Here is a 24,273-nt window from a genome sequence, read left to right on the forward strand (position 1 = left end):
TAATGTCTCATAAAACCCCAAAGATGGTTTTTCCCCCCTAAGGAAGACCTAAAGGTTTAAAAGGAATTCCATGACACATTATTTTTGGAGGGAAAGGGGGAGAAAATAGAGAATTTTGCAGTTTAATCCTTTGCATGTCTAATCAGAAGTAAACCCCATTAAGTTCAGTGGGAATTACTCACAAGTAAACATGCTGAAGAATTAGTGAAACAAAAGTGTATGTAGGGAAACCATGTCACAAAACCATTTCTCCTTGAATGAAAGGGTCAATTTCATGACATTTTGATCGAATCTCTGTTCTTCGCCAGATCTACTTTTTAGCCGCCATTTTTGATTGGGAAAAAATGTTTCTAATTGCATGTCCCAAACAAAAAAGATCTGACATGTCTCATGACCTAGAAAACCAGACTTGAGCATTCTCTACGATGTGGCCAGTCTTTGTTCTCCCATAGTGCTTTGCAGGTGTTCAAAATTGTAAGCACAGAGGGGCTGCAGAGGGTCCTGATTGTGGGAGCACTGTAACCATGTTAAACCAAATGTTGTTATTATCTCTCTTCAGCCCTTCCCACTCAATGTGGGAAGGATGGGGTGGAGGTGGAGGGGGCCGGGCTGACATAGATGCCATTCCACACTTATATTTATTTATTTATTAAATTTCTATACCGCCCAATAGCCGGAGCTCTCTTATGGATACCTGCTTATGGATACCGGCTTAGGGCTATTTAGAAGAAACGTAGGAAATTCATAGGAAATTCTAGGTAAACTTCACATCACAGTAAATTTACTGCAGAAAGGCTGGGTACTCAGTAGTAGTAATGATGTGTTGTTTTATTATGGTTTTAACTTTTGTGAACCGCCCAGAGAGCTTCGGCTATTGGGCGGTATAAAAATGTAATAAATAAATAAATAAATGTGTGAGAATTTGTTTCTGTTAGCAAATCATGCAAACGTGCCCCGTTTCCAATCCCGAATATGAACATGAGCAGGAATGCTTTAAAAAACCCCTCACAAATTTCTGAATGCATTCAAAAATGTGTTTTTTAAAAATGCATATTTTTTAAAATGCTCAATTTGAAATGCAATAAAAACAAATGCATTTTTGTACTTTAATCAATGGGGTGTGTTGGGGAGTGTTCGGTTTGGAAAAATTGCACCAAAAAGTGTGCAATTTCCTCCCATTTCAATGAGCTGAAAACAAAAATGGGAGTGAATCAAAATGAGCTTTGAAGTAATTTTCAGAGAATTTAGGTGTGCTCAAAAATCACTGGTTCTCCCATTCTGAAGTAGGCGAGCACATGTTTTACATGCAGAAGATCCCAGGTTCCATCTCAGGTATTTCCATTTTAAAGAAGTAGGTAGCAGGGATGGAAGAGATCTCTAAGGCAGAATGGGAGGCTGCTGCCAGTTAGTGTTAAGAAGATGGACAAATGGGCTAGATGGACAATCTGACCTTGGGTCAAGCAGATTTCTATGAAGCACATCAAAAAGGAAATGAAACTTAAGTCCACAGTGGATCTTGTCTTGGATGTAAAGAAGCAGACTCAGTATATGCTTGAGATTTGTAAAGGTGTGATGGTGATAGGTCTGTATGTTTAAACATGGAACTGTCCCACTTTTAATTGCAAAAACAGGCAGGTAAGTGAGGAGCTTTCTGCTGCCACTACTTACCTTCCTGAGCTCTTTTTGCTCAACTGAGTTCACTTTTCTTATCAGAAAGGGTTCAGGGAGAGAAGTCTCAAGTGGACGTAGGGGCACGGGTCTGCACTTTGCACTGACAAGGCACTTTTATTGTTAAAATTGGACCACACAACCTTTCTACATGATTAGGGCAAATCCATTTTAGGGGAGGGGAATGGGACCCTAATATATAGTTTTGAGTTGTTTGTCATTTAACCCTAAAATATATTTTTGTTAACGGAAGGATCTGAATTATCTATCTATCTATCTATCTATCTATCTATCTATCTAATCAAGCTATTGGATATTTCTCCCCAAGTTCATTGTCTTATAATACAAGGATGCATTTATATTAGAGGGAAAATGTTATGGGGAAATAAAAGTTCATTATGCATGAGCCATATTTTCAAGGCACTAAATTCTTGGTTTGCTGGGCATAAGGACCAACTCAGGAACAACATTTTCCCCCATGAAAATCTCTCCCCTGGGCCTCATTTAAGTGAGATGCTGTGTGTGCGCTCCGTTATTAGCCACACACAAATTATCTATGAAACCCACTGTCACACTTAAAAGAGTTCTCAACCCACATGCTTATTCTCATGTAAATGGCTTTTACTAGCGCTGTGCATGGACCCCCCGCTCTGCTCCGTTCCCGCTCCGCCCCGCCTAGGGTCCGCTCCGCTCCGCTGCGGAGCTCTGGCTCCGAATTGGAGCTCCGCAGCAGCGGCGGGTAGTGCCAGGTAAGGCCCCTCCCTCCTCCCCGTTACCTGCTTCCGTCCCAGCCCGCTGCCAGCTTCACTAGAGCCAGCGGCTCAACCAGGAACTGTAGGCCCTGCTTGCGGCCTACACTTTCGGGTTGAGCCGCGGGCTCTAGTGAAGCCGGTGACGGGCCGCGACGGACACAGGTAAGACCCCCTCCCCCTTGCCCCCTTACCTGGCTCTGCTGCCGTCGCCGCACAGGCGGCGGTGGCAGGGCCAGGTAACCCCCCTCCCCCTTACCTGCGTCCGTCCTCGGGCTCAGTTGAAGCAGCTGCGGGGCCGCGGATGGATGCAGGTAAGACCCCCCTCCCCCTTGCTCCCTTACCTGGCTCTGCTGCTGTCGCCACACGGGTGGCAGCAGCAGCGGCAGGGCCAAGTAAACCCCCTTACCTTTTTTGCGGAGCTCTGGATCGAGGTGAAGGATCCGCCTTCACCTCGATCCGCTCCGCTGCTCCCCCGATCCTCTTCACCTCCGCCTTAAGGGGAGGCGAAGCACCCCGATCCACTTCTGCTTCTCTGGTCCGAGGAGAAGCAGAGCACAGCCCTAGCTTTTACACACTAGTTCAACTAGTGTAGCCATATATCATTGATGCAGAAGTGTCACAGAGAGGCTGCTGCATCTATTAGGAACCCTTTACACATAACACTGGGCTACATGGAGACCTAGGCAGCTAAGTGCTTTCTTTATATGTGGTGAGCATCTCCTTTAAATTAGGCCTTAGCTGCAGTTAGAAAGAGCCCGGTTTCTGGATTATTGACAAGCATAATGCAAGGAGAACACGGTTTTAAGCTGTTTATCACTTTAGGGAATTTGGCTTGAACCAAGTGTTGCAATTTGAGTAGGTTTTGGATGAACCCTTTATTTGAGATACCATCCATCTCAGTAATGCTGGCCTCATGCATACAGTGTTGCATAATATACTTTTTTAAAAAAGCAATGGAGATTTATATTATTGTTGATTTGAAGGATATCAGCTTTCCCCCACCTGGTGCCTTCCAGATATCTTGGGACTACTACAACTCCAAGCATTCTTGACCACTGACCATCCTGGCTGGGCCTGATGGTAGTTAGCATCCAAAACATTTGGAGACCAAGCTGGGAAAGGCTGAGCTACATGTTCTAATTTTGAATAAATTCAAAAGCTTAAGAATGGTTTCACATTCAGAAGCAATAACATTATGTTCAGATAATTCTAAAGCGGATAAATGATTGGGGTGCAATTCAAAGTAACCTCATTATTCATGAATATTGACATCGATTTCATGAGGACTGACTCATGAGTAAGTGTGCTTAAGAGTGGAGCTTTAAACATTTTTTCCAGGCTGCAATCCTTATAGTCCCTTACTTGGGAGTAAGCTCCATTGAACTCAGTTGGTCTTATGTATAAAATGCAAACTCTTCATCCCCATTCTACATGAAAGAGCACTTCACTCATGCATTGTTTCACTATCCAGCATACCATTGATTCTGCAAGACATACTAGTCACTGTAAGAAATTTTAAAAATGTATTTTTAATACACAATTCGACATTTAAACACCCATGCAGTGTTTAAATTTAAACATCCTATTGTCAAGAGCAAGGGCCTAAATCCAACCATTAAGCATGGCCAAGCCCCTTAAAATCGACATGAATAATAAGTATGACTAACTCTGTTTTTGGATTTTGGCTGTTGTCATAATCTTGCTACTCTGCTTGAGATTCATGAATGTGTTAGATTGCCTGTACAAATAGACCTTTTCTGTGTGCAAGAGGGGCAGGGGAAAGCCTTAGAATTCATCTACACCAAGCAGGATATCCCACTATGGAAGCAGTATGAAAGCGGTATATAAAAGGCAAGAGCCACACTACTGCTTTATAGCATATTGAAATGCACTGACAACTGTTGGGGCCCATTGACACATACCATATACCACTGTCATAGTGGAATATTGGTGTAGATGTGTCATGGGCTCCAACAGTGTACTTCAGTACCATTAGAAAGCAGTAGTGTAGATCCTGCAGTGCACTTAAATACCGCTATAAAGCAGTAGTGTGGCTCCTGCCTTTTATATACTGCTTTCATACCACTTTCATTGTGGAATATCCTGCTTGGTGTAGATGAGCCCTTAGTGTATGTTTTAAGAAGAAAAAAAGTTTAGTTAAAAATCTGAGAGCATATACTATTACTGTGTGGTATTCCAGATGCGAAGGTATTTGTTGGCACTGTGGGGAACTACATTTTGAGGGGAACTACATTAGGCAGACCATATGGAAAGGAGGACAGGGCTCCTATATCTTTAACAGTTGTATTGAGAAGGGGATTTCAGCAGGTGCCATTTGTATGCATACAACATCTGCTGAAATTCCCTCTTCATCACAACACTTAAAGCTGCAGGAGCCCTGTACTCTTTTTCATATGGTCACCCTAATTTTGATATAATGTTTAGAATGTTGGGGATTTTTTTTTTAGGTGTGTGTGTCGTCGTCGTCATCATCATCATCACCACCACCACCACCATGTAAGTTATGCTTCATGGGCAAAGACTCTTATCCTTTATGGAGCTTCAGCAATTGAAGTACCACTAGCTTCCAAAAGGCTCAATAAGGAAAGAATATTTGCAATACTTTGGGGCACCATAATCCAAATTTGTTTACGAATGAGAATCCCACTGAATTCAATGTGATGCTAAGAAACAGTCAGGGACAGGAAAGGACCATTAAGCATTGTTCACATATTTTGAGAAGAAAAGGAATGATGTGTTTGAAAATACCACACATGTAGTAAATGGCACAATCCAGCTAACATTAAGTACTTTTAAGACCCATTGATTTCCATGTAAAAGCTTATGCATAAATCTGTAAATAAATGGGATATTTAAAATGTTTCACTTTTGCTGAACTGTGCCTCTTATTATAAATAGGTTTGCAACTTCCAAGTTTCCTTAATATTATTACAGCTGTAAAGAAGAGGAATTAGGCTGAAATCCTATGCACACACTTTTTGGGACTGAATTAAATCCCACTGAACTCAATGAGGCTTACTTGTGAGTAGATATGTATAGGATTGCCTTTTAGAATATGTTCACGTGATACTAACAACAAATTTCAAGTTCCTGAAGTGCCACTTGTCACTGCTTTTCGTAAAATGTGAAGAAAAGCAGTCCTAAATCAAGAATACAATCCTATACATGTTTACACAGAAGTAAACCCCATCAGCTTCAAGGGAACATATATATATATTTGCAGCCCCAGTATATCCTCTGATCAATGTAGTTCATTCTTTTGATTTATAGAGAGAAGAAATTATAACACATTTCTTAGCTTCCCATGTGTAATGCCTTTTCATTTATTTCATGACAGATTTGTGGGAGAGAGAAAGCTGATCTGAGAGATCAGCCTGCACAGACGTTGTTAAAGAGAAATGACAGACACAGAAATTAATGGCACAATTGAGAGTTGCTTACTATTGTTTTCCCAAAAAAAATCCATTTCTATAATCATTGATTTTTCGCTTGCTTCAAATAGTGCAGATTGGAAAAATATTTAAGTCGGAGATGTTGCTTTTAAAGGCTTATTGTGGAATATAAGCTACCCCCAAAGCTGTAAAATAACGTTGTTTACATTTTAATTGATATTTTCATTTAAATAGGAGTCCTATAATTTAAGATCATGTCATATGTTCTATTGACTATAACATTTTGCTGTTCTTCTTGTACCATATAACAATGTCAGAATATCAATAACTTAAATGACACAGATATAAACTCCCCCCCAATTTTTCACAGTTGTTTAAGCCCCAGAGAGCTTTTCAATTTCTTTTTTGTTTTGTTTTCTTTTCTTAAAAACACTATTCACGTAATACAGAATGTAGCAGTTTTTCTGCAAACAGTGAAACACTAAAGCCCTTGTTATGTTTAACAGGATATTACATCAGCTCTGTGCCATGAATGGCAGACAGCACAGTTGAAGCTAAAATAAGGACAGAAAATAATACTTTGTATTGTACAGTCTCAGATTAAAACAAGAAAGTTGACAGCATTTTGTAGCAGCCAGGAAAATAAAAAGAGTGATTCTGCCTCCCAACTTATTTTTTGGACAACTCACATATGGGTGTTATGGGTGTAAGTTATAGGCATGTATGATTTCTATGCAGAACAACAGTTCTTAATTGGTTCCTCTAGTTCTTCTAATTGTTTAAACTACTGAACTGATACAATTGAGAATACTATGTTAACACAGTTATAACATCAAGTTTACATACTTGTTTCTTTGAAGTACTAGGAACGCTTACACATTTTATTTGGCTTTGTAAGGACTGAAATCTTACAGATAATACACTCTACTTTTCCTTGTAGAAAATATGGCTCTTTTCAGCTAATTCTCTGAGGTTCAGAGTGAAGTATTTTGTCATTTTATCTGCAGCTGAGTGAAGAACCAGATGTCTTTTTTTTAAGCAATTGAGGATGCTACAGTATACTTTCCTACAGATTCTGTTTTTAAAGTAAGGATGGTTCTCTCTGGACATGAGAGTTAATTTGTTGCAGCACAATGACTCCATTCAGTTTTTTACCCTTTTAAAACTTCCAGTATGATGATGCCAAGTATGCCTTCTATTGTAGTATCTCCCAGTGACCAGAGGAGGGCACTTATAAACATCTTTGCATTGCTTGAGAAGCAAATGCAGAAGCACAGTGTTACCTAAAGTCACATATAGTCCTGTAGAATGCTATTAAGGTTGCAAATATCTATTCTTTGAAGTTCATAAAAATATAAAATATGTTCCATACCACACAGGTTTTTTAGGTTCTTTTCCTGAAGTTCCTATCCAATGCTAATGACACCTCTCTAAAGATATTTAGATTTTTGTTTGCCTTTGCACCTTTCACTCAAATTGCACTTAAATGCTATCACTCCATTCGGGGCTGTGTTGTGCTTAGGGCAGCACCTGGTTCCTTCTGTCTATGATGGCTCCTTAATCATGGTTTCCTAGATTCATTTGCTAGGAGCAGAACCGGACCTTTTGCATTCATCACTGCAAACCATCACCATTTGGGGGGTATGGTAGGATAAAAATAAATAAATCAGAAGACTTCCAGCTCCCAGCATCCCCCAGGCAGCCATGCATAGGATTGTTCTTTTAGTGACATTGACATGTTGGTCGATCATGAGCTGGGAACTTCCATGGGCATAGACAGAAGGAAAAAAGGAAGCCACCACAAGCACAACACACTTGTGCAAAAGCTCTTGTTCCAAAGACCAGTCCTAGTTTAAAATTTTGCTTCCGCAAGATGGCGTTGGTTCCTGTGGACATATGCATGTGAAAATGTTTTATCAGAATCCAGCTTCTCAAAGAGATTGCATTAACTAGGTCGTGGAAAAGGTTTTGGACAAGTAATGTGGATGATATATTCCAACTCAATGAACCCACAGTAGTAATACTTATCAACATCCTGTGCATCAGAAACAGTATGCTAGACTGGCTTTGAGAAAAACAGTAATCCTTAAACTCATTCACCAGCTCAACATAGTACCTGTAAAGCACATTTGAAAACTGGTCTGCTCTATTACAATGTCTATTCTGCAAGCCCCCACCATCTGATCTCCTTTATTATTAGCCCCAAGCAAACATAACTAAAACGTATTGACTGTATATTAAACTGTTCTCCTACATGCCTTGCTTTTGATCAGAAAATGCACTTGAACAAATTCAGATATATGTATCTCAACAGTGCTTAATTCTTAATTCAAGATCTCACTGCTGATTTTTAACTGGCATACCCAATCTTCTCATAGCATAGTACACAGTACAAAATTAAATCAACCAGTTACTCTCCATTTCTATTACTTCAATGGAGTTTAGAATGGCTGGCTGTAACAGACACTCAAGATTAACCTTTCATTTTCACATCTGGGCTTTTAGGGTTCAACCCTTTAAAGGAGAAAGCTCTTCACTTTGGGGGGGGGAAATACTGGTATTATTTGGAGGGACCATCGTTTAGTAGGAGAGCAGATGCTTTACATGCAGAAGGTCCCAGTTTCATCCCTGGAATCTCCAGTTTGAAAAAGCATCTCAGGTTGCAAGGCATTTGCCTGAGACCTTGGAGAGCGACTGCCAGTCAGATCAGACAATATGGGGCCTGATGGATCAGTGCTCTGACAGTACAAGGCAGCTTCAAATTGCTCGACTAACATGGACTGTATGTTCCCTCTGCTTCAATTTTTTCAAGTTTTGTTTTTTAAAAGAAAAAAAAAAAAGTTAGAAAGGATATATAAATAATTAGCTTTGTGGCTGTTTTATTTTGATTAATAAAAGTCATCTATGCTCAGGGAAACCACGGTTTTTAAATATTTTATTATGCAAAATCATTATCTCCTTTGCTTGGCTTTCCTTTTTTATGTATATAAAAAAATTGCATTTGTTTTAAGAGCAGACAGGTGCAAGAAGGCAGATGCCTCACAGCAGCCTTTTGAGGTGCTGGATCATTCAGCGAGTCCTCACCATGACAGGATCATTAACTTACTGGTTTGAGCAAACCTAGCTGTTCCTTAGCTGCTGAATTTTAGTCGCACCACAGATACACGTTTTCCTTGTGCCATTTCTTTTTTTTCTCGGTGTTTGTTGTTTTGTGGATGACCTGAGCGGTGGCTTCTGTCTTGTTTCTAGCTTTACTCAGCCTTCCTTGCTTTTCTGGCTTTGCCAATGTAGGCCTCAAAGAAGAAATGGCAGAAGAGCACAAAGTAGCTGAGGTACATGAGAGAACACCAGACAACGTTTGAGACGTGCGAGTGGCACTGGCCCTGTTGCATCCAGGCAAAGACCAGATAGTTGACTATACAGCCCATGAACATCTGCGTGATCTGGGACAAAGTGATAAGCATGGCAAACTTGCGTGACACTCTGAAGCCAGCAGCCCGCAAGGCGTAGTAAGTGTACATGACCGCGTGCACTCCATAGTTCATGGTCATAAACCAGCCACCGCCAGCCACCATGTCCTTGTAAGAGTACCAAGAATAAAGCAGTACAGTAATGTGGTGGTACCAGTGGAGGAAGATGAGCTTCTGTTTCCGAAGTATAATAAATATTGTATCTCCTGAGGGGGAGAGGGGAGAAAAGAAATATATTAGAATCGAAACAAAATTATGAATTAGATGACACTGGGCAGCATCCAATGCTGTCTGTGCACCACTGAGACCTAATGTTGGAGCAATGGAAAACTAGAGCTTTCTAAAGCCATTGGAAATGGAACAAAACAGTTCAGGAGAGCTCACAGAAGGGAGCTGATCTGTCTCCTCTTTCCTGTGCTTCCTCCAGTTGCTGGGGAACATGGGTGGGAGGGTGCTCTTATACTTGTGTCCTGCTTGTGAATTACTCATCGATAGCTGGTTGGTCACTGTGTGAACAGAATGCTTGACTAGATATATCCTTGGTCTGATCCAGCATGGCTCTTCTTATGTTCTTATGTTTGCTCTAGGAGGTAGTAACTTCCTGTTATGCCAATGTTAAGTCCCACCAGTGTGACACAATCAGTGGAGGTGCAGTGCTGTATATTGTCCATATACCACACAAGTTTGGGAACTTTTTTTGGAGGGGGGGTCAGTGGGGTGTTTGAAATTTTAAAAGAGTGTCAAGGGTGCTTGCAAAACATGGCTGGCTGGGAGGTTTGCTTAGTCATAAAATGGTTGCCATGGCAGGCCTGGTTGATCACAAAACACTCATTTCTCAGAAGGCATACTGGTGAAACTAAAGAAAAAGTTACTTGTCCAAGAACCTAATTACAAGGAAGAGGCAGGGTTTGAGCTCCAAAACACAAAAACACTCTTTTGAAACCCAATAAAGATGGCCCTGGAGGGCACCACTTCAATTTCCAGCATACCAGCCTCCAACCATAAGAAAGAAAATAAAAATCAAGAGGGCATCAAGAGAGGTGTCTGCGGGCACACTTGGGCCCATCAGCACCATGTTGGAGACCCCAGTGATATGTTATACCAGGGCTAGGTAACTTTGTGACGTCCAAATGTTTTGGATTACAAATCCCAGAATCTCTAACCATCAGTCATGCTGGCTGGATCTGATGGGAACTGTAGGCCAAAATATTTGGAGAGCCACAAGTTGCTTATCCATGTGTTAATCTGTCAAAAACCACCAACGGTTAGGTCATTTCTATTCAATTTAGTATCAAGATAAGGAATAATTTTGGAAGGAATTTAGAATACAAGATCAACTTAAAACTAGTTTTCAGTCTGCGTGAAATGAAGACAATGTAGACGTTCTATGGAAAATAGGGTCATGTTACAGTGAGAGTTGATAGCTCAGTTGGGAGAGCACATGCTTTGCATGCTGAAGGTCCTTTGTTCAAGCCCTGTCACCTATTATTATTATATTATTATTTATTATTATTTATTTATATAGCACCACCAGTGTACATGCAGGGCTGAAAAACTCCTGCCTGATACCTTGGAGAGCTGCTGCCAGTCAGTGTCAACAATATTGTACTAGATGGACCAATGGGCTGACTTGGTATAGGGCAGCGTCCTATGTTCCTACTAGCTACTATTAAGGATGGAGGGGGGACTTTCTGTTAAATACATTTTTGTAATAACTGTTATATTCCGAAGTACGAATAATGGCTACTCATGTAGTGTCAGCACAAGTAAAATGGCATTTAAATATAGATAAAGAAAATGCATATTGATCCAAAGACTAATTATATTATGGTCTCCGGGGTCATTAAATTTAGCTATATCAATACGTTTCAACACAGATTAACCTTTCTTTCAGTTCCTGAACAAGGTAATCCTAGGAGCACTCAAAGGTTTGAGTGCCCCAACATTTCAGGAAGAGCTGGGTTTGCCACTTCTTTCCTCTCAATTTTGCTCCCAAAGCACCATTTCTCTCCCATTCCATGCAATCAGAGGAAAACATTTAGACCAGCTTTCGGGATGGTCTACATGTTGGCAGTGTGGTAGAGGGCTTTGGATACTGCATATCGAGAGCCTCTCATGTTCTGTCTACGCCACGCCTGATCTGCCCATTTTCTCCTTAGGGTAGATCTGAACTCTCCTATGGCCCCGGGGACAATGACTCAGGATTGTAGCCTTAGGGATACAAATACTTAGGGATACAAATACTTGTACAAATGGAATCAAATGCATGAATCTTAACCTGTAATATACAAATTGCTATCTGAGTAACTTATCCCTTCAAAAAACAGTGTAAAGGAGAAAATCCCTTCACCTTTCAGTTCTGAATGCATTACTTAGAGGTTAGTCCCCCTGACTTCAATGGAACTTTAGGTGTATGGCAAAGATGATACAACACACTCAGGAGATGAACCATCTCAGCTTACACACTGGGAAGTGCTTATTTGAATCTAAATACACCACCTAAGAGAGTAAGGTTTAAAATTCACAAGTTGCCCTCCACGATTCCATTGTTCTTTCTGAGGTCATAAGTTGTGATGTAAACCATAATTTCACATGAAGGATCTTTCAAAGGAACTATGTCCTATGTGAATACTGAGATGGTACAGTTCAGTGATTCCTGCCTCTGACAGGAAATGCTTGAACTTCCAAATCACAGCTGCGATGTAGAAATCTAGGTGGTGACATTTTCACTGGAGCAGTTCGATGGCAAACCAAAATGAACATTTCAAATACAATTTTGTCTGTTTGGCACGCTGCCAAAAATGTAAACACATTGGAAATGCAACAGGGCCAAATGAGCCAGAAGATTGCTTAGGTTCAAGTAGAAGGCTTGTGTGACCACAAGGGGAGTTGACTTTTTTTTTAATGCTCATGTCATATCACAAAAAGACTATCACAAAAAGGCTTTTGTTGTTGAAGAATATCAGGTATCTCTCTTTGATTCACAGATTTCATTCTTTGGATCCTGGCCAATGTATTTAAGTCTTAAGATGAAGTAGTTAGATACAGGGTTGGATTCAGGATCTGTCTTCCATGAGACAATGGGCTCAGCATGGAGAAGGTCCCTCCACCTGATCTTGGAGATGTCTCCTCCCCACAACTACCCCCACTTACCCCATTCATCAGGGTCTCCTGACTCTCCGTGTAGCATTTACATGGAGTTGGAGGGGCTGCTTTGGGAAGGAGAGAGTGAGAAAGTCTACTGTCATCAGCATAGTTGATCAAGTGTAAATCTGGATCCAACCCATTGTAAAAGCAACATGATATTCCATGTCTGGAAAAAAAAATCTTTTCCTGTTGTAAAAATGCACCTCCTATTCTTTACTATTTACAATTTCTTTCTTCCCTTCTATGCTTTCCTCTTCCCCTTTTCCATCATTTTCCTTAATATTCTTTTTAAAATTTAAAATTTCTTGTCTTTTATATATCAATCAATTTAAAGCAACAGAGCTTTGCAGGGAGAAAAGACCCAGGGCTGTTCCTGAGGCACAGAATACATTTCTCTGCATGCACACCCTTCAAAATTCAAATAAAAAAGCAGCAGGAAGGGATTGGATGCAAGCTGGGTTTTCATTATTAAAAACCCAATCCCAAACATGTTTACGTGTAAGCAATTCTGGAGGGGAACACTTCCAAGTAGGTGTGTTTAGGATTTTGACCTAAATCAGCAGTAAAGCTGACTGCTTCATTAGCAGCAGAAATGCTAAGTCACATTTCCATAAGCAATTGCAAACTAATTTAGCTAAATCTCAGTAGGTTTTCATATATTTCAAGCAGTAGGAAGTCAGGGACTCCTGACATGTAAAGCTAGAGATATATAGCTTATGCTGAACATCAGCAATTCACAGAAGCAACATATTCTAAATATTCATCATTATTTTGTACAACTGGCAGCCTAGTGAGGTTTCCTCAGAAATGAGCCCTGGAAATTCTGCCAAATCACTGTTACCTACATCCAATTAGAATCAGCCTAATGAGCCTTGGGATAAGCAAACAGATATGTGCAAATTACCACTGGAACTGATGGAGTGCTGCTTACAAGCTTTCTGAAATTTTTGGGAAGGAAAATGTTTATAGGCAAAACATAAAACAGAAGATGAAGAAAGACTGAGTTTGGCCTGCTGGGCCTTTGGTACTTCTTTGTAGAAACTGTATCCTTCTTTTACAGCCCTGTACCATGCAAAATACTGGTAGAATCTTGTGTTACTATGTTGGTTTTCATCTTTGATGGCTAAGAAAAAGGCTATGGGAATTCTCTTCTGCTTAGATGGAAACATGCATTAGCTAGGGCAGCTTTTTAATTAGTCATTTGCATGGGAAAAAATAACCATTATTTCCAAGTGAATAACTTTTAGACCTATAGCTCAAATCATCTGGTGACCAAGACGTATGATTGGGTGGATAATTTTTAAATAGGTTAACGTTTTTTACATGATATGTCATGGAATGTATCAGCACTAAAAGTGCCATAATGCTTTGTTAATCAGTACCTATGCAAGTGCACTCCACTAGTTCAAATTAAAACTTACAAAGACTTACTTTTGAGTAAGCAAGAATAGGATCAGGCTTTTAGGCTCCTTCTCCCTAACTAAAGGGGACTCAAGCTCACCGTTTGGGTGTAGTTCTGGACTTGATCCTGGATGCCTAGGTTTTGGAGTGCATTTCCACAGCTGAGGTTGGCGTGCCAACTACACTGGTTCCTAGAGCTGTCTGATCTGGCCATGCCTTAATTACACCCCATGTAGACTACTGTAACACACTCTACATTTGGCTGCCTTCGAAAACTGTTCAGAAACTTCATCTGGTCCAGAAGTGTTGACTGGGGCTGGTTATAGAGAGCATGTGACTCTCTTGATACAGCACCTACTGGTCTGCTTCTGGGTAGTGTTCAAAGTGTTGGTTATGACCTATAACACTTTAGACCAGGCTATCTGAAAGACTGCTGTCTGCCATACAAGCCTGCCCAGGTCCTATGATCTTCAGGAGAGGCCCTTCTTCCCAGACTGCCACCTTCAAAAGCACATTTGGTGGCCACCCAAGAGGTGGCATCAGGTTGGCTGCTTTGGCCATTTACTGAGCTGCATTGGCCATTTACTGGGTTGGTGATTGGTGCCATGTGTTGTAGCTGAATTGCCAATTTGTAGCTTTAGGGCAGAACTACAGCATGGTAGGTGGAAAGCAGTAGTCATAGAATCCAGAAGTCTTAATCATCCAAATCACAACAACAAGGTTTGATAAATAATCCCTCAAGGGTTTGGGTTTTGAGGCCTAGCCTCAGTGCTGCAGTGGGCCTTATAGTTTACAGCCAGCCTCTGACCAGAAGTGGTTTGGAAGAGTTTGACTGTATTCAACTTGTGGAATGTCAGAACCAGGATGAGCTTCTCTCTGTCAGTATTCTCAGAGGAAAGCAGACAGGAGTTAAATTACTCCCCTCCAGCTGCTAATTTTGGCCTTGACAGGAAAGGCAGCTGGAAGCCTCTGTGAGAACATAAAAGAAGGGGTGGGGAGGTTTGGAGGTGTCACAAAGATTGACACCTCTAAACCTGAAGGGCAGAATGGAGACACTCTGTTTGGGCAGGGGACTCATTGATTGGTTAAATCCGTTGTCAGTTAGTTATTCAGGAGGGCTACTGAAGCCACACCTTCGCTTTTAAGCAGATGGCCAGGTTGGGAGACTTTGTGAGGAACATTCTCATCTTTACCTCCCCAAATCCTCTTTGTTTGGATTTACTATCATCTAATCCTCTAGAAATGCTCTTCACATGGACTCTCCATTCAATGTGGACTCTTGTCTCTTTGAACATTGTATGGTTAAGGACCTGCCTTGAAAAAAGCTGCTACACTTTTCATAGACCTTGAATTCTTGCTTGCTATGGATTATGTAACTTCATTGTCAATAGCTCAGAGCTGCCAGCTGGCTTGGACTGATCCTGATTCTTGGATTTTTCCATGCCTTGACCCATGTAGCATGGAGATACCAAAGTGGAAGCTATGGCATTAAAATCTTTCTCTGTGTAAGATTACTCTGGATTTTCTCTTGAACTTGTCTTAATTCTTGGATTTGATAGGACTTGACTAGGGATGTCTGGATTTTGTGAAATCCATTCTCTGTATATTTCGTGGCTCATGCGGTGTTGTTTGTTCCAGCATCTGTGCACAGATGGATTAGAATCCCCCACCCATTATGCAAAAAAACCCATAAATAATTCTGCAAGAGAGTTCACAACAATTTACATTATTTAGTGTATTTTCCCTCATTCTATTCAACTTTCCCCCCACATATATTTTCAAGCGTGGTGCATGTCTCAGCAGAAACCTACGTATTTCCCTGCAAATAAATTTGAGCAAATTTTGGGAAAGTAAAAATATATATCAGGAAGTCCATGGACTCCGTATGGCCTGGCCCGCAGCAGATTCTGCAGGTCAGAATCAAATTTCTCTGGTATCCATTAGCCTTGACCCATGTAGTGCAGAGGTTCCAATGAAGAATTCAAGGTTAAACTAAATCTCTGCATGTGTGGATTTAAGTCTTTTCCTATGACTTTTCTCTTTTATTGCCTGGAATGGCTTATGCCTGGAATCATTCATACCCCTTGCTTTTTATTTAGATACCTTTTGTCTCGGGATAAATTACGCCAGGAATCTTTTGAGCTCTTTGCCCTTTATTCTGAGCAGTAGAGATTGCAGCAGGGAAATATGTATCTCTGACACAGTTATAGTTATTAGTTTTTGACTGTTCTAGGATTACATGGAGCCTATAGTTAATTACCATTAGCTCAGTGGAGGCTGGTAGCTTCAATTTCGATAGGGCTGTGAATCCATTCTGAATTTTAGTCAGAACTAGCCAGAACTCTAAAGGGTCTATCCAAGGTGCTGAACCCTATCTCTAAATTGGATTCAGCACCTTGGTTAGCTCCTTTAGAGTTCTGGCTGGTTCTGACTGAAACCCAGAATGGAATCACAGCCCCACTGAAATCTGAGCCACCAGCCACCATTGCATCAGCTATGTTAGCATAAGTATTACTAGTGGATTCACTACAATAAAAAAGGCTCACTGATTTGGGGTGTCTTGTGTCACAATGCCAGAGTGTGTGCTTGAAAGATCAGAGCCATGACACTGGGCCATCATCTCGCTTGTCAACAGTTTTGCTCACAGGAGAAGAATCCTTCGAGACCACAAATTTGCGAGGGTTGGGGCTGGCTGGCTGAGTGATTAATGTACTGACTGACTGCAGAATTTTAAGCTTTTTTTTATCACTCAGGTGAAATCCTTTCACAGCCTCTCTCTTTTGCTGCAAATGTACTCCATGAAGTGAAAAATAGAGAAGGGCACTCACCTAGTTCTGGTGCTTTGCTTAGCACAAATGCATAAGCCCAGAATTTGCTGACAGGTCCATTGTAAAAACTCTGGTCACAAACTGACTGCTTCAGTCCTTTGGTCATCAAAATGTACACCATGTAAGCACCCGTTCGAACAGCACCAAATATACTTCATGAGCATAAAGGGAAAAAGAAAATAAGTCAGTTATCTTTATAAATAACAAAGACAAAGTTCACACAGGCCAGAGATGTGGCTATTAACAAAGACGGTCAGGATTTTTGCCTCGTGCCTCAGCTATTTTAAATTTTAACTTCTAGGAAGTGAAAAGGAACTTGGAACTTCTAGTGTTGTCTATACATTCCCTAAAGCATCTGATCTATTCACTTACAGAGGAAGGATGCCAGGACAACTGAAACATAGGTCTCTTGAATTGAAGTTATTTCCCACCCCCTAGTATTTATATATCAAAACTAGTTTCTGGGAGAGCTGCACATCTTCTGAGGGCAGATGCTGGTGTCACTGATACATAAGTAAATTCATAGAAAAGTCATGGTTGTCAGGAGACTTAACACTATTGACAGGTGCATTTCGGCGTAATTTCATCTACTTGTATTAATTTGTTACTTTTTTATTCTCCCCCACCCCCCCAAACTAAGGAAAATGTCAGGGGGAGATGAAAATATTTCCTTCCATTTTTTTTAAAGCCGCCCACTAAAGTTCAGTGCGAATACAGACATTGTGGTGATTGTGGTAAAGTGTGTGCAAGCAGCACTATGGTGAGTGGAGAATTAATATTTGGAGAAGGGACCATCTGTCCCCCAGGGCAGTGTGGGAAGAATAAGTCTTTTTATTTCTGTTAACATGGCTACTGGAGTAACTGGCCTCCATTGCATTTATCCTAAAATGAGCACCATGTAAAATCAGCAGGATGGGATTTTTTCTTTCATAAGAAGTTGTGTCTGCTGTTAGCACAAGTTAGGGAACACCTCTGAATCAATATTACATCAGTGTAGTAGAGAGAGTGTTGAAACTGGACTTTGCCCAGCCATGAAGCCCATTGGATAGTCTTGGACAAATCACTGTCTTTCCACCTAAGCTACCTCATATGATAGTTGTGAGGGGAAAAATTGGATAGCCCCATCTATCTGCCTTGCAGGAAAGGTGGGATATCAATAAATAAATAAACCAAACAACTGTGAGTGAGAACCGCTGATCCCTTTAAAATAACACCACATTGAAAGCTGTAATCCTATAAACATTTGGGAATAGGTTTTACTCAACTCAATGGGCAGACATGCAAAAGATTGCATTGCACAAGACTGATTCTGGAGCCCAAATAATGTTTGTAATTTAAAAATCCATATCTTAAAATTACACAGTAGGGTGTGATACTAGAACACTACTATATGAGGACGTGAGAAAACCCAGGAGATACAGGCACCTTTAAAAAACGAACCTAAAAAAAATGATGGGCACTTTGGTTGCTGAAAAAAATATGCAGTTTCTTTTGCCAAGAGAGGGACAGAGAGACTGCAACCCCGTTGATTCTCTTGGACCTCATGGTGGCTTTCGATACCATCCACCACTGTATCCTTCTGGATAGTTTGTCTGGGTTGTAAGCACTGCATTGCAATGGTTCTGCTCCTACTTGGTTGGTGGATTCCAAAAGGTAATGCTGGGGGAAATAATTGCTCTGTGCCTTGGCAGCTATGCTATGGGGTTCCACAGAGCTGTATTTAGTCCCTATGCTGTTTAACATCTACATGAAATCACTGGGAGAAGTTAACCAGAGATGTAGGCTGAGGTATCGTCAAAATGCAGATGACACTCAACTTGATCTCTCCTTTTCATCAAATCCAGATGAGGCAGGTGGCTTCTCTGAGTCAGTGCCTGGGCATGGTAAGAGACTGGATCAGGAGCAATAAACTGAGACTCAGTTCAGACAAGATGGAGGTACTCCTATTAGGGGTCCCCATACCCACTTTTAGGGTAGCTTGGGTCATAGTGCTCTTTGTACTCTGCTCATGGGTGGAGGTGGGCTTGGTTGCCTCCTTTTTGGAGATAAAGGGATGAACACAATTATCATGTATATGCCTACACAGAATTAAGTCCCACTGGGTGCAATGGGGCTTACTCCCAGCTAAGCATGTACAAGATTGCAGCCTAAAACACTTTGAATGTCAAAGAAATGAATGTCTGTAATGCACCATGATGCAAATCCTACCCATGGCTGTTCTGAAACATCTTAACACTGGCCATTGAAATTATCTGTTGATCTCCTAACTGCCTTACAGGAACACAAGTTTCCAAGTTTCCTTCTGGGGAATTATACTGTTGCCTAGTGCTAATGACCCAAGTTGTATGCATGATTCAGAGTTCTGTCAAAAGAACTTAACATCTTTACGCCATCAGGTGTAACTGAAAGATGTGATTAGATTCCCACCAGCTGCTAAGAAAAGAAAGCATATTCATGTTGGAATATTCATGTAGGACTGAATATTTGCTGTTCAAAATATGAATCAGACAATGTGGCTCCCATTTTCATGAGCTATGCTAAATGTTTCTGAAATAATTTATTATTATTGCTAATGGACCATTTCTGTAATCATTCATTTGCTGGATTTAATTGCTAGGTACTGGTTCAACGTTTAATGTTTACTAATCTTTTACCTATCAAGGTTGACAGGAGCTTGCCTAAGGCTACCTAGTAAATTCATGATCAAAGTCAGTCTTCAACTAGGGATTTCCCAGCTCACTTACTTATCAAGAGAGAAAGTCCCTTGATAACTAGATTCGCTGCAACTGCATGTGCTATGAAACCCCTAGAGTGAGCAGCAACTGCAAAATGGGAGAGATAGTGAGTGAATCAGAAAGAGACATGGCAAGCCACACTTGAGGTGAACGGAAGTGTCAGTGGCTTTCCAGCTCTATTATCATAGCATTTATATTCCACCCTTTTTCCTCCAAGGAACCCAAGGCAGCGTACATAATCCTCCTCCTCTCCATTTTTATCCTCACAACAACAACAACTCTGTGAGGTAGGTTGGGCCAAGAGTCTGTGACTGGCCCAAAGCCACCCAGTGGGTTTCCATGGCTGAGTGGGGACTAGAACCCGGACCTCCCGACTCCCAGTCCAACACTTTAGCCACTACACCAGACTGGCTCTGTGGTGAAGAACACTGGGCTAACCTATATTGGCTAACTAAGCCATCCAAACTCCTGCGAACCAGCTGGTATCATGCTTTCCACACAGGAAACACAGGGTAAATATCCATTGTGCAGAAAGGGGTGGTTTGGTGGCCATGAACCTCCACATGCCATTAAGCTGTCTGCTGGTGAATGACAGGCACATTGCTCCAGCCATTGCTTCCGCTGGCCAAATACTCGTGATCCCTTTTGCCTTACAGTATTAGGGCTGGCTGGTTGGCTGCATGGAGACTGGGTGTTTGTTCTCCATATAACCAAGCTGTGATCCTCCAAAGCAGAGGGGATCACAAACAGATGGCCAGCACTAGCAATGGTTGGAGAGGAGTGCCAGCCATTCACCAGCAGAGGGCTTGAGACAAAGCTCCAGTGCAACTTCCTAGAGGAGATGGGTGAGAACTGAATGGGTGTCTACACACCCTGCCCCAACAGGGGGAATGTTGCCAAAGCAAGATCACTGAGATGAGAGATCCTACTCTTAACCACTAGCTCATAAATAACTACTTTCCATCCAGGCTATTCTTGGTTAGATTACTGAAATGGGCTGTATGTGCAGCTACCTTTGAAGACGGTTCAGAAACTCCAGTTAATTCAAAACAGAGGTGCTAGATTACTGACAGGGCCTGGCCAATATTATCATGAGATGCCGGTGCTTCATCAACTGTGCTGGACTACAACTCCCATCATCCCCAGAGAGCATGAACAATGGTCAGGAATGATAGGATCTGGAGTCCATCCAATCGGTAGGGAAGGGGCAAGATTAGTTATCACTGTCTTATAGTATTATTATGAACACCTCTGAAATAAAGATGCAGCACCATATCTCTTCCTTAGCATTTCCCATCTAGTTTCTGAACAACCCTTACAAATTAATCAATACTTGAGCTTCATCTTGTCTTATTATGTAAGATGGAGTATGCTTACTTTGAATCATTTCTATCTTTTGAAATTGCTCATCTGCTCTGCCACAAGCAAGCAAATCCAGGATTCACAAATACATATATCAAAGCTTCTAGTTATGCCAAGGTCTGGCCAAGGTCATAGAGAGACTTGGGCATAAGCAAGTTCTACCATATTCATATTAACAAGACTGGACAGTTTTTGGATATATATAGGCAATGTCCAATTTACAGTTTAAACTCTCTGTTTGGCAAGGAATCTCAAGAATCTTTAAAATGCCCCAAGAGGAATTCATAAGCATGGTATAATATTTAAATAACCCTTAATGAATTCTTCAGGGATACAGTCCTGTGATAGCACTGGGAGGGGGGAGGGAAAGCCTAGGCTCCAAATACAATCTGAAAATACCTTCAGAATAACTGTAGTAATCTGGAGATTTCAACAGTATTAAAAAAAACTCAGACTGGAGCTTATAAGATCCAATCTACAACTTCATGCTTCGGTCTTGCTTCAGGAGGAATTGCACAACCAGCCTGAAGAACCTGCTGTGGCTCAAAGGGACAGCTTCCATCTGACATAGGGCCCTCGATAGAGACCCAGCTATGAGAACTTAATTAGCTGGAAGGAGGTGTGAACTTTCTTTGTATGTATATATTCTGCATCCATTTATCAATAAATTGTCATCTTTTTGCACAAGTGACTTGTTTCATCTTGGTAACCAAAAGAAGCTGATTGATGACTTGGACCTGGTAGAACCAGAACCCAGATCTAACACACATCCCTAATCTGAAGAACTCACTTACAAATAACAGCCAATTGGTAAGCAGCCCTGCAATGTAACAAGTGTTCTGCTAAGATATGAAAAATATAAAATGATCTATTGAATGCAGGAACGGGCTTGAGTTTTAGGGATGGGGGGCTTTGAAAGTGTCCTCTGGTGGGGTCCCCTCATCTCAATGAGCTTACCTGATAAATGGCAGGAGAGAAGCAATCTCAGTGAACTCTCAATAGAGCTGGGTAGCTTGGAGCTGCCGTTTAAATTACCCACAATGCCCCATAATGTAGTGTCACTCCAGAGCAGCCCACCATTAAAAGAGACCCCAGAGTAGGCATAGCAGTGAGCCCTGCTGGGATTATGGAGCCCAGGCAGGTATTCATGCTGAGAACTGATAGAGTGAAATTGTTTTTCTAAATCAGTTCATCATATTTCACTGCAACAGTAATTAGGTTTGGCACAGAAAACATGCTTTTTTGGGAACTGAGCATCTGAAATCTTGCAACACATGGGTGCTTTCACTTTGAGGGAAACATATCTGCACATCTCTCATACATTTCAATTGTGCTTTTGTAAGCATAATTCCCACCCATTGCAGGTACCAACTGAATGTTGAATGTTGCCATGTTAGGTTGCATAATGTAATTTTCTCATGCATATTTTACTTGGGGCTCATCATCTGCCTTCCTGCCACAAGGCTTGCAATATGGTAGGAAAGGCAATGGGAACAGAGGACAAGAAACATTTATTTATTTATGTATGTATTTATTACATTTCTATACTGCCCAATAGCCGGAGCTCTCTGGGCGGTTCACAAAAATTAAAAAACATTCAAGGTATAAAACAACAGTATAAAACCATAATATAAAATACAATATAAACATGGAGTACTTAATGAATAACAATGTCAGGATGACATTTTTAATCATATTAATCTTTCCTAAACCCATGACTAAATAAAACAAATGAAGATCAGTTAATTTTAAAGACAGCTTACCTGAAGAGTGCAAGGCTTAGAGACCAGAGCACTAGTGGTTTCCTCAATTCAAATTTTGCTCGTTTGTTCATTAGATGTCGACCACCAAATATAAAGGCAGCATATAGAGCAGAAAACAGGAACGATTTTTTCCTGTAAAAGAAAAACAAAACAAAACAAAACTACAATTACCAAATGTCATACATTCAGATTTTTAGCTGTATGCATCGAGTTTCTCATATGCATCAAATTTCCCATATATATTTAAGGATGCACAGCCATGCATCCTCAGTTAAGGCTCGACAGGGGGGGAAAAGCATTCTACCATTATAAAGGGGTAATTGGGGGGTTGGTTATTCTAACATTCATATCATTGAGATTTTTTCACCAATCTTCCTGAAATTTACATGTGCCAGAAAGAAATGCTTATTTTACATAACTTGAAAATTTCAGGAAGATTGGTTAAAGATTGAGGAGAAAGGGCAGTTAACAGGGGAAAAAAGCCACCTTGGTCACACAAAAACGTTTCTGAAAAAGTATTGGCCACCCTTTGTGCCTGTCTCTGGCTGGGCCGGGATGGCCGCCACATGTTAATTGTTGCCGTTTCCAGACCCCTTTTTCTTCTCTAGTAGGTGGAATGGATTTTCTTTTTTAAAAAAATTCATCCATTACACAAGGCCATGAAATTAATTAAACAATAACAATAGCATATGTTTGATAAACTCTAGTTGTAATCCTGGCATGCAAACTGGAAAGAAACTGTGGCTTGCAATCCTAGTTTGTAGCCAGAGAGCTAGTCGCAGATACCTTGTATGGACTTAATGAGAAATTGTGGTTAACCAAACAGAGGAAGTCTTGAATTAAGACATGGAAGAGAAGGAAGGAAGGAGAATGCACAATGCTCATTCTCTGTCTGATTACCGTGTTTTATTGGCCTGAGATTGTTAAGTAAGCCAATGTATCATGAGTTGAAAGATCACACATAGATAAATCTGCTTATTTTAGTTACAGATGAGGTTTTTTTAAAAAATTCTGATACAGATTGCACGTGCTGTACAAGTGCATGTAATCAACAAAACCTATGTTGTCCAAATCTACTCTGTGAATTGTTTTCTACTAAAGACTTGCAGTCACTATACAGAGCCTGATAAGTCTAGATAAATCTATTCACCAATGCACAAGCAGTATACATGTTTGGTGCACACATTTGGTGGAAATATGGGGGTAAGTGGGAGGAATCTCTGCACGGCCTTTTAGAACCCCTCACCTATGTAGCTAGCATGCACTATGACTTTCTTCCAAGACAGATTGTGATTTTATTGTTATATTTATTGATTTTACATTGCAAAACACACTTTATTTGCTTCTGGTTTCTTCTAGTAGCATGATATCATGCTTCAGTGGTCCTTCTCCAAGAGCCACTGTCAAAGAAAGTGAGCTGGGTGGCTTCCAAGAAGAGAGCCTTTTCTGCTGTGGCACCCTGGTTATTATTATTATTATTATTATTATTATTATTATTATTATTATTATTTATTTATGTAGCACCATCAATGTACATGGTGCTGTACAGAGTAAAACAGTAAATAGCAAGGCCCTGCCGCATAGGCTTACATAGGTTATGGAATGAACTTTCCATACAGCCTTCTCCAACCTGATGTGTTGGAATACAATGTCCAACATCCCCAACAACCATGGCACATCTGGAGGGCACCTGGTTGGAGAATGCTACTCTGTCTGGAAAATATAACAATCAAT

The 24,273-nt window shown here is 40.8% G+C and overlaps 2 protein-coding genes across 2 annotated transcripts in view; both read right to left on the minus strand.

Annotated features, from left to right (window-relative positions):
* The window catches only part of CASP6 (caspase 6), a 459,872-nt gene that overhangs the window by 198,066 nt on the left and 237,533 nt on the right, over positions 1 to 24,273 (minus strand). The window lies entirely within an intron of this gene.
* The window catches only part of ELOVL6 (ELOVL fatty acid elongase 6), a 100,269-nt gene continuing 84,658 nt past the window's right edge, over positions 8,663 to 24,273 (minus strand). The window contains exons 2-4 of the mRNA XM_063135880.1: positions 22,540 to 22,671; positions 16,680 to 16,831; positions 8,663 to 9,509 (exon numbers count right to left, since the gene is read on the minus strand). Of these exons, the coding sequence (XP_062991950.1) occupies positions 9,085 to 9,509; positions 16,680 to 16,831; positions 22,540 to 22,671 (709 nt within the window). The 3' untranslated portion in view covers positions 8,663 to 9,084. The remainder of the gene's footprint in view (positions 9,510 to 16,679; positions 16,832 to 22,539; positions 22,672 to 24,273) is intronic.

Source organism: Elgaria multicarinata, chromosome 10 (genome assembly GCF_023053635.1).
Source record: "Elgaria multicarinata webbii isolate HBS135686 ecotype San Diego chromosome 10, rElgMul1.1.pri, whole genome shotgun sequence".
NCBI classification, from domain to species: Eukaryota; Metazoa; Chordata; class Lepidosauria; order Squamata; family Anguidae; genus Elgaria; species Elgaria multicarinata.